At 47.0% G+C, this 11630-nt stretch overlaps 1 protein-coding gene across 1 annotated transcript in view; it reads left to right on the top strand.

Moving 5' to 3' along the window:
* The window catches only part of LOC112107427 (tenascin-R), a 79976-nt gene that overhangs the window by 47069 nt on the left and 21277 nt on the right, over positions 1 to 11630 (top strand). Inside the window, exons 8-9 of the mRNA XM_024201121.2 lie at positions 1168 to 1353; positions 10094 to 10183. Coding sequence (XP_024056889.1) covers positions 1168 to 1353; positions 10094 to 10183 — 276 coding nt within the window. The remainder of the gene's footprint in view (positions 1 to 1167; positions 1354 to 10093; positions 10184 to 11630) is intronic.

The raw sequence follows: 11630 nt of genomic DNA, 5'->3' as shown, positions 1-11630 counted from the left end.
GGTCGGTAAACCTTTAATTAATGCTAAGCCTGTGGATGGCTAACAGGTTTAATTTACCGTGCCATAAAGGAGAAGCTAGAGAGCATATTTCAGTGCTATTTTATGGTTTATAAATTACCTGTCATATATATTATCAGTGGATACCAGTGCTTCTATGACAGTAACTGTAGTGTCTCTACTGTATATATTTAGAATGAGATGTACAGTGCTATCAATTTGCTGAATTTGCCTTTCCTTGTATTATCGCTATGAGTTGTTATGATCAAAAAATCCCTCCAAAAACAAATGAACAAAAATATACAGTTAGATGGGATCTACCGAGTATAATTTTACCTGTGAACCGAAAAGTAGTTATACCCTGGATATAAAATGGCCGAATCCTGCCCTCAGATATACCTGTGCAATCCTGTTGATCAAAGTAGGGTTGCATGAGTGTAAATGAGGGCAGAATTTGGTACAATATGTACAGTAATATGTAGCAGTGCTAAACAACAAGGCATGCTATCAAGGCAGGATTTACCTGCCTATGAGTCTGTGATGAGCCATAAGATCTTGTGGTTAAGGCACTCAGGAGGAGTCCTGGGTTCAAATCTTGGCTCTGCCATAGACTTTTTGCCTTACTGTGCCTCAGTTTCCCCATCTGTAAAATGGGAATAATAATAATAATTCCTTACCTCGTTGAGGTATTGGGTGGATTCAATTTCAACATGCTTGTTTTAAAAAAAAAACAGCGAGGGTAATTCATCATTGGAACAATTTATTGAGGGATGTGGTGCATTCGCCATCACCTGAACTCTTTCAATCAAAATCGGGTGTCTTTTTACAAAAGAGATGCTCTACTGTCCATCTCCATTCACTGGCCTGTGCTATGCAGGAGGCCAGACTAGATGATCACAATAGAGCCTTCTGACCTTAAAATCTAAGAATTAATGTAGGGGGCTGAGCTACCACAGAGACAGGGATCATATAACTACCTTGATACCCAGACAGCTCAGCAAGTGCAACTCCCTGCAGGTTAGATCACGGTTAGTGTCTGGGGTGGTAGAATACCATGGTCTCACAATAACACAGCTTGGATTCCTTGCCAACACATGAAAGCATTTCCTCAGCTGCAGATGGGGGCAATCCCGGCAGATGGAACTGCATTTGTTTTCTTATCTTGTATAGAGATCGATGCACCCAAGAACCTCCGGGTGGGCTTGCGAACATTGGCCAGCCTGGAACTGGAGTGGGACAACAGTGAGGCGGAGGTGCAGAACTACAGGGTGGTGTATAGCACGCTAGCAGGCGAGCAGTACCACGAGGTGCTGGTGCCGCGGAACGCTGGCCTGACAACCCGGGCCACCCTCACAGGTAAATCCCTCTGTGGACATGCCAGGATCTACATGGATGCTGGGCAGCCTGTTTTTCTCCATGTACTGGGCCCCATTCAGGAGACCAGGGAGGGAGACCAAGCCCATGCAACATACAGCTTCTTCCATCCCACTCCCTATGTACTGAGATGCTCTTGAGACAACTTGGGCCTGATTCGCCCATCACTGACTTCAGTGGAGTTTCCTGATTGACACTGGTGAGACTTAGGGTATGCCTACACAACAGTAAGGAAGTGTGTTGCAGCACCTATAGACATACCCGAACTAGCTTTGATCTAGTAAGCGTGGCTAAAAATAGCAGTGAAGCCACACCTCTGCCAGGTCTTGCCCCGCACACAAGATCATGCAGTATTCGTGGTATCCTCCTGCATCTCTGACATCTATCTAGCGGATACCCCAGTGGTCTGGCACTTGTCTAGCGGGAACCCCCATGTGTCTGTGGCATCTGGTTCTGGGCAAACCGAGTGATTTTTTGGGAAAGCCCAGGTCATACTCTGCTCGGTTGGAAAGTTGCAAACACAACAGAATTAATCACAAAAAAGACTGCAGGACCGGAAAGCAATTAGAGCAGTGAGTGTGACAATGGGGTGTGTGCAAAATTCAATATTAGATGTCATTTTTGCTGCATTTCATGAGGGCAACTGCCTTGAGAAGCAGAATTTGATTAGAGGGAGACTTCACAGACTCATGAAACCATGTTAATTTAACTTACCTGCCAGCTTTCTTCAGAGACGTTTGCAGACAAGCAGTGAAAGGTAAGTACTGCAAATGGGCCTAATTCTGCTGTCAATTACACTGGTGTAAATCTGTTGTTACTTCCTTGACATGAATATCATCCACCCCATGAAGTCAGTCTGGATTTACCTCTATGTAATTAAGAGCAGAATCTGTTACTGAAATATTTCACTGAGAGCTGTTGCCAAGTAAAGCCAATTAAAGCAAACACAATAAAGGGGTTTCCCGGGCATGCATTTGTGGAGAAGGAAGGCTTGAGAGACATGCTGAAGAACTGCGACAGGCTTAAAGAGAACAGGCTGGTGGTGTCAAATGGCCTCTCTGGAGAGCCTGAGACACTGAAAACTAGACTAGACAAAATCTTAGATCAGTCTATTGTAGGGAATAACAACACTTCCTCCCCCCACCCTTTGGTCTGTCTTGTCAGTTTGGATTGTTAGCTCTTTGAGGCAAGGAATGGCTTGTCAATGTGTCTGTGCAGCACCTAGCACAGTGAGCCTCTGATCTCAGCTGGAGCGTCGAGGTGTTCCCACAATGCAAATATTTATAATGATAAAAATCATAAGGCACAAGCTGGCACTAGAGGGTGAGTCTGGATGAAGAATCTATTTTCTGTCTATGATTCTGAGACAGGGAATTATGAACAGTGAAGAGAGGCAAGCACCAAAAGTCCATTACCTCAGCAACTGAAGAGATTGCAAAACTCCCATCGACTTGGGTGGAACCAGGATCTCACCCCTGGGCTATTTCATTTGTCCAATTCCTTTGTAAATTCTTTATAGGTGTTTTCCATGTTGTTGAGTCTACTCCTTGTACTAAAGAGACACTGCCAAGGTCATTTAGGCCCCAAATTCTACATGGAGTTGGGGCCTGATTCATAGCCTGTTGGAATCAATGGGACCCTTTCTGGGCTTTACTGAGGACAATGTTGGTGACGGATAGATTCGACTGAAAGGGTTATATAGAGAGTAAAGGGTCTGAGTACCTTAGAGTCTCCCTCTAATTGCTCCATGTAAAGAAATTCCACCTGGAATTCTGCAGGGTATGACGTCTCCCCAGGTTTAGCTGGCACCCTTTGTTCTTGCCGTTAATATCAGCACCAGAAGTTTCATAACAGCTAGGCTTTCTGTTCCCCTCAGAAACATGTTTCCTTCCATGAATCCCAACCTAGTGTCTCTAACTGAGATGGCCTGGAGCTGAAACAACTGGATCTGTACTCAAATCTTCCTTCAAACCCAAAGGGGTTCAGATTCGGGGTCTTGGATCAGGTCTCTCTCTAGCCTCTCCAAAGAAGGCATCCAGATCTTTGAAAGGCCCTGGTTAGCGTGTCCCCCATATTGATGATCTCCTTTCCACAATGCAGAGGCCAGAATTATCCTCATATTGTAATGGTGTTTCCACCATTACCAATCTCCTATACAGTGCTAAGAGATTTCACTCTGGATCATGTTAAGAATGTGTTCCTAGATCGCTCCGGTATTGTAGCCGTGTCGGTCCCAGGATAGTCAAGAGAGAAGGAGGGTGAGGTCATGACTTTGATTGGACCAACTTCTGTTGGTGAAAGAGACAAGCCCCCGAGCTTACATAGAGCGTTTCTTCAGGTCTGGAAAACTTAGAGCTCTGTGCAAGCTCGAAAGTTTGTCTCTCTCACCAACAGCAGCTGGTCCAATCAAAGCTATTACCCCACCCACCTTGTGTCCCAAGGGAGCACTGTCCTTTAGCATTCCTTGTAATGATTCTTTCCCCTTGCTCTTCAGTTACTCTTCCTTCACATGTCTCAACTCCAGAGAGTTGGAAGCTGACTCAGTGTAAGTGACTCATTTTTATATAGAGTCTTTCTTCCATCATTATCATCATCATATTCCAACTCTCATGGAAAGCCTCAGGGCATCGTATAAGGAAAACAAATACAGTGTAATTATAGCACAGTAAAACACTGCTCTGTTATAACAGAAATCACTGCAATTGACAGAGAGGAATCACTTTGCCCATCACTGAAGTCTGGCAGCTCTTTAACAGCACAGCCACACTGCACCCCCACTGGGGGAGGGAAGGGAAGGGAAGACGACTAGCAGTATCCACTTAAACTGTGGGAAGAATTTAGGTCAGCAGAAGGTAATTAGCCAAACTGGAAGCTGAGCAGGTCTCCAGAGCTAATGTTCCTACTTTTGCAATGAGTGCCGTAACATCTATAAGGATCACAGCTGGGGATTACATTCCACCCAAACGCTAGTACGTGCACCAGCACAGAACTCCTAACACCATGACTGAGCACTGCACCACTGCTGACTCCAGGGGATGCATGGCTTCTGCTGAATATCTAACTCCACTTCCTCAGCAACGGAGGTTACCCTAGAGAGCTCCCAGCCAAATAACGGCCAAGGCTAACGTTGCTTCTCTAATCCCCCCCAAGGGAGTCTAACTGGATTGGAGTCAGAGTGCAGTGAGGAGCAGATGGTGGAGAGCTTGATGAGAAGAAGTTCTGCTGCCGCAAAGAGCTCTACGTAGGTGGCCTTGCATTCATGCCTCCAGGCACTCGGAGCAGGAGAGAACCAAGTTTCAAGGAACGTTCTGCTGGCCCTGTCAACGTGCAACTCTTCCTTGTTTTGTGGGGGATGCAGAGGGAGAGAACTGGGTCAGGTTTTATGCTGCTAGTAACAGCATTTGCCTTCAGCTACCCCATCAGCCTGCCCAGCCCTTGGGATACCTACACCCACTACCGCTGCAGCTCTAGCCAGGATTCAGCACACCATGAGCAGTGGGCAGTAGGATGGCCTCTGGAGGGAAAGCAGTGATGCAGCTATTTGGATGGGCTGTAATGTTGCCATTGGTTGCCTGGAAAACAGAGTTATCTTCATTACTCTCTGGAAAGAGCTGTGCTTCTGAGTTTATCCAGTACATTGCTGGGTGCTGCAGTGAAGAAAGAACGGTATGTTCACACGGAGGGAACCAAATTCCCCAGTGGAATCAGCCCTAGGTGGGCTGACACCTGGCTAAAGAATATTTCAGGCTCTCCCCCCAGCCCTCAATCTCTTTCCCTTCCCAAGTTCCCCTCCTGTCTCTCTTTTCCTGCAGCCTGTTGGTTTCCATTTCCTTCCCCCTGGATAGAGTAGGGGACCTGTCTGCTGGCCATTCGGCCTCTTCTTGCAGCACATGATTTTGGGAGGGGATCACAGCACATGGGTTCTTCTGGCCAGATGGTTTGTTCCTGCAGCTGAATTCCAGCCAGCATCATGGTGCCCCCTGAAATGCAGCCTCTTGGTCAGCCCACACTTAAAGCCAGCCCAGTGACCCAGGATATCTCCTAATCTAATGATCTTTGCCTTTGGCCTAAGTCTTAGCTACTGCTCGTCCCCACATCTGGATACTGATATACCAGTGCCACGTGTGCCAAGGTGCCCAATGATTTCACAGTCCAGCTGTTTTTGTTGGGCTAGGGGAGAGCCTGGTGTGTGGAATGGCATTGCCACCAAGTGGCCGGTTTAGTGAACTAGCTCATGCCCATTTCCTACAACACACGTGGAAAATCAGGTCTTTCTCACAGTAGGCCCCATGTAATTGTCTCATGAGGGTGCCTGCCAGCTTTGCTCCATTTGAAGGTGAAAGTATGGCTTCTTAGGTGCTATCCCTGTAACCCAAGCCTGGGATCTGAAAGTCAAGCTGTGTCCTTCCTTTCTAGCACTGCCTCACAGTAATTGAGGTCCTGCAAACAGAACTTAGTTAACCATTCTGTTGATGATACATGATCCAGAACATACTCCAGCTCCCTCTCCTATAGCTTTATTAGCTGCCAGGGCTGGCAGCAATGAAAATTAATAGATGCTTAAGACAAGATCCTCAGCTGATGTAAACTGGTGTAACTCCATTGGACTCTCTTTACATCAGCCAAGGATCTGGCCCAGACAGAGCTGTGGATAGAAAGGACTGAAGATCACTTTTGTGACCCTGGCAAATGAGCAGAGTAGGTACTGGAATTAAACAGTTTAGGTGGACACTAGTCTTTTTTCAAAATCAGATATTGTTGTGGGGAATTTTTTAATTTTAATTTTCCAGGGTCTTTCCCCCCATGAAATCGAAAAAACACACATTGTCGTTTTTTATTTGGTCCTTCTCCACTGATCCTTTAGCCTCTCCCTTCCTTGCTTCAGTCTCTCTTCCTTCCCCTTTGCAGTGGCCAAAATGGAAACAGGGGAGATGGAAGAGCAAATTAAAAATTCCAAACCTCAACATTTTTGCAAAAAAAAGTCCAATAACTGAAAATACCGTTTCTTTTGAAAACTGCCAAAACAAAAATAACCTTGACGGTTGTTCTTAATCTTTGGCCAACTTCCTCCCTGGTTTTTGGCCAGCTCTAGTGCGGAGATTGGCATGGAACTGCTGTCCATCACTCATCCTCATACACAACCACACATGGGCCTTGGAGGATTCCGATCCTGAGTACAAAAGGAAGGAAGGAGCCGGGGGAGAAGATATTACTCATCTCTGTTTAACTGCTTGGGAAAGCAGCACTCAGGTGCTGCACAGATTCAGTAGCTGGTCTGTGCTGCATCTCTGTGCTACACAGAAGCATGAAACGTGTTTCCCTTAATTCCATTGGCAAGGACGTTCCGCCCTAATGGGGGATTTTATTTTTAGTGTTTGTTTTGTCTGTCTCTCTTGGCATGAAACTGGCTGCCTCCACTGCTTGTCTTCTTGCACAGATACAGCCTGGTGGTGGGGACCCTGCAACCCTTAAAGTTTCAGCATGGTTTATGGGGTGCTGGCTCTCCGATGCCTCTTCAGAGCTCCTAGCAGCCCTTGACATGCAGAACCCTGGGAGTGGCAGAAGTTTCCGTTTATTATTTCACTTTTAAAAAAAAAAACTTTCATGTGCATCCACACTTCCTGGAGCATACCTGGACAGGAAAAGGCCATCTCCTAGTATTTCTAGCATGAAGTAGCAGGAAGTACTGGAAATCTCACAAGATGGACAGATTGCCAGGCCAGTTTTGCAAACCCAAGTGGTTTGGAGAGTATGGTGCGGGCAGTATCTGAATTCAGGTGTGGTACTTACCCAAACCTCTGATCCTTTTGCAGCACTGGCCTTGGCATTTACGTAGCCCTGTGAGTCTCCTTTTTCTGTACACACAGATGGGGGCAAAGAGGGTGGGTAGGAGTCATGGGCTCAGCACTCCAAGGGCTGGGTGGGAAGTCAGGAGACTGCCATTATGTATAGCTCGCACAGGGATTGGTGCTCTTATCACAGTGGGGGATGCGGGGTTGGGGTTGGGGTGGGGAGTTGAGGAACGTTTTGACAGCTGTTAAAAGGGTAGGTAAGGGTTGAGTTCCCCTATTCATAATTGTGCCAAGAGGGAATGTGCACAGAATGGGACCTCTGGAGTGGCCACATGCCCCATTCACCCCTCACTAATTACGCAGTGCCTAATTGGAGCTGGTGAAGGATTAGCAGCTCAGCTTCACTGTCCTTGTGCCGCTGGCCAGAGAAAAGAATGAAGTCCTTTGTAATCCGATTACACATGTCACCACGAGGACTCTGAGCACTTATTGAGAACCACACCACCAACCCTGACCTCCCTACTGCCCTAGGCCTTAACAGTGACCAGACCATGCTCTCTTTCCTGATCAAGGTGGAAGCAGATGGAGAAGTAGCAATGGAACAGATCCCTGCAAGCACTATGGGCCAGATTTTCCAAGCAGCTTTGAGCCATATTTCCAAGTGCTCAGCACCCACAATTGGGGCCAGATTTTCAACAGGGCTCAGCACCCAGCAGCCCCAATTATGACACTTACTTTGGTGCCTAAATGATCGTTATTACTTGTATTAAAGTAGCATTTACAATCCCCCGCTGAGATCAGGGCTCCGTTTTGCTTGGTGCTGCACAAATGCGTCATGAGAGAGACAAGAGAGTACAACCTAAATAGACAAGACAGGCAAAGGGTGGCAGGGAGAACAGAGGCCCAAAGAGATGATGTGACTTGAAGGCCACCTAGCAGTTCAGTGGCAGTGAATACAACCTATGTTCCCTGCCTCTTAGTCCACAGAAGGCAGGGAGGGGTCAGAGATTGTCCCCAGATAGGGGCTCCCGCATGCTGCTGTGTCCCATTTTGGCAATGCTGCTTCTGTGGAAATGAGTTTTGCTTGGCTGCTGTTTTTTTACAGCTTTATCTAACTTGATGGGAAAGATCAATAATGGCCAGGCAGGAGAGAAATAAACCCATCAGAAACCAAAAGGAAGTGACAGACAAACCCATGAGATATTCCACCTAGATAAAATAGTGATCTGCGATCGGTGCCCAGGAAATTAGCTAGATTTCAATCTCCTGAGTCAGAAATCACAGGTTGTGCCTACTGCAGTCTAGGACCTGCTTGTTTCAGCTCTCAGAGCAAAAGACTGTTCTTTTATTAATTATTGACCATTTCATCTACACTGCAGAAATAAGAAACGCAGATGACAATGTTAGATGTCAAATCATTTTGGTAACAAATAACGCTAGCTTATCATTTCCATCTCTCTCTGGCTGAGTCTCTCGCTCTGAATTTCTGTCTTTTTACAAGCAACTACAGCAGGTCTCAATAGTTGCTTTTAAAACATTGCCTTGTCTTTGTTAGAATAATCCAATTTCCCCAGCCAACAATGTATGCAGTGCTCCCAAAAGAGCCAACCGCTTCAGCCCAAATCAAGACACAACTTACATGGACATTTGTTGACCTCTAAGAATATTACTTAGCGGTTCTGTAGTACTCTCCATTTTCAAAGCAGGGTCTAAAATATTAACTCAGTGCTGGTCTACACAAACATTTAGTCCATAGCAAGCTGGGGCATGAATCTACCCTGTACTCACTGGCCATGTGGACCCTGCTGCCACACACTAACAGTACCCTAGCATGTTTTGATGTACCCCGCTTTGAAACAGGAGTAGATCAGAGTGCACTAAGGCAGTGGTCTCCAAAGTGGGGTGCGCAAGAGGATCCTTGGGGGTGCGCGGCAGGAGGAGCGCTTTTTTTTTTTTTTGCTTCGTCAGTTCGGGCGGGAGTCCGAGCGGCTTTTTTTTTTTTTGCTTTGGCAAAAATGATAGAGCCGGTGCGGCAGGGGGTGTGTGCTCAAAATTTTTTTACTGATAGGGGTGCACGATCAAAAAAGTTTGGAGACCACTGCACTAAGGAACTGTTAGTGTGCATCGGACACAGTGCGCGGCAGGCTAGGGCTGGGAAGATTTACACCCCAGCTAGCTGCAAGCCCTAAATCATGCTCACAACACTCTTGTGAGGTATAAAAGTGTTACTCCCCCAATTTTACAGATAGACACAACTCCAGATTTTGCACTGATCAGTCAGCTGTGACAGCATGCTACGTTCTAAGCTAGAGGTCTATCCTTGTCATAGAGTAACCGAGCAGTCTTGGAGAAATTGGGACATCTCTAACAGTAGCAAAGCAAAATAAAATTTTGTGGTGATAGATGCTACAGGTGTGGTCTCTATAGGTACATATATAAATAGCTAATAGATAAGGTGCCAGTAGATGGCGATCAAGAATATGTAGCATGATTCCACTTCCCTGGCCTTTGGAGGGCCATCAGAAATTGTTATGCATGGCCAATAGCTTCCTCGGACACTTGTTCACATGAACTCTCACAATATGAAGTTGTTTTCTAAGGTCCTGTTCAATTTCTCCTAAGATTTCCCCAAGTTGCTTCACTTTAGAGACATCTCGGAATGGCACTTGATACCCCAGAAAATAATTCAGCACTGTCAAATAGTTTTGTTGGAAAATTTTCAGCAGCAACCTTAGCACCTAGATACCATAAATACTGTGCCCTTTATAAGCACTTAGACAGCAACAGGAGAACGTGGAGTTGCCATGACAAGGTTGATAGTGAAGAGAGAATGCCAAGGGGTGAGGTAAAGCAAAGGAGATACAATCATGTGGTTGGTAATACACACACACTCATAAGCATAACCTGTCTTTCTTTGTATCTGCTGGCAGATCTGGTGCCAGGAACCGAATATGGAATTGGGATATCAGCCATCATGGATAGCAAGCAGAGCGTCCCAGCCACCATGAACGCAAGGACCGGTGAGTTCCATGTGCCATCAGATCACAGCCCTATAAACATGCAAAATAAAACGCACAGGACGGTACTCACTGGCATCATTCTTAAAGCACAGCACTGCTTCCTTTAAACCACGTCCAGCCTTAGCCTGTGCAGAGCCAGGGAGAGCCAATGCTGCCTGGTGCAGCCTCTGCTATAGGATCCTGCCAGCTAACCTGTCACAGGCTGTGTCTACACTACAGTTTATGTCGGCATAATTTATGTCACTCAGGGATATGAATAAACCACCCCCTGAGCGACGCAAGTGCCGCTGTGGACTGCACTATGTCGGTGGGAGAGCGTCTCCACAGTGGTGCTGGAACACTTTTACTAGCGGGGATGCTGAAAGCCAGCCCCCTTACCCCTGTCCACGCCCCCCCCCCCCCCAGCTGGGGCCGGGAGCAAGGCCTTGTCTACTGGAGGAGGGGACCCGCACAGGGGTAAGGGAGCCAAGGCTGGGGGAGGGCGCGGGCCCAGCAGCCGGGACCCTGCATGTGAGGTTGGGAGCAGAGCCCTGGGCACTGGGCCTGTGTGCGGGGCTGGGAGCGGAGCCCCGGGCATGGGGTGGCAGCCGGGACCCCACGTGCGGGGCCAGGAGCACAGCCCCAGGGGTGGGGTTGGGACCCCGCATAAAACCTGCTGCAGCACCCCCCGTACCCTTAGTTCCCGTGCCTATGCTTCTCCTGCCAACACAGCTACCGCCGCTCGCGGGGGCTGGAGTAGTTAAGCTGATGGGAGAGCTCTCTCCTGTTGGCTTATAGTGGCTACATTAGAGAGCTGGCAGCTTCGTCGCTGTCATCTCTCTAGTGTAGCCATAGCCACAGTCTTCGTAAGTGTGCTTAGGTCTTGTGACTAGGGGAGTGTCACTTCATGTACCAAAAGCACTAGCCAGCTCCCCTGCCTGCCCCTCTCAGCTGATTCACACACCAGAGCCTCCCTTGTTATCATAAAGTCACTTCTGGGCACGCCTGGAAGCCATGCACCGTTCAGCAATGCTCAGCAGCCCTGCTGGGCTACAGTGTACACAGTTCAACCAGCACAACTCTAGTGTGCTGAGCCCTGTGGCTTGCATTACAATTTACCTCAGCGGTTCTCAACCTCGGGGTACTCAGAGGTATTCCAGGGGATAGATCAGCTCATCTAAATATTTGTCTAGTTTTACAACCAGCTACATACAAAGGTATAGCGAAGTCAGTACAAACTAAAATGTCATACAGACAATGATTTGTTTATACTGCTCTATATACTATACACTGAAATGTAAGTACGATATTTATATTCGAATAGGTTTATTTTATTATTATATAGTAAAAATTAGAAAGTAAGCAATTTTTCAGAAATAGGGTGCTGTGACACTTGTATTTTCATGTCTGATTTTGTAAGCAAGTAGTTTTTAAGTGGGGTGACACATGGGGGTTTGCAAGACAAATC

The sequence above is a fragment of the Terrapene carolina genome, unplaced genomic scaffold (genome assembly GCF_002925995.2).
Source record: "Terrapene carolina triunguis isolate 2854851 unplaced genomic scaffold, T_m_triunguis-2.0 Scaffold210, whole genome shotgun sequence".
NCBI classification, from domain to species: Eukaryota; Metazoa; Chordata; order Testudines; family Emydidae; genus Terrapene; species Terrapene triunguis.
The sequence above is the reverse complement of the archived record's forward strand: the minus strand, read 5'-3'. Positions and strand labels throughout refer to the sequence as shown.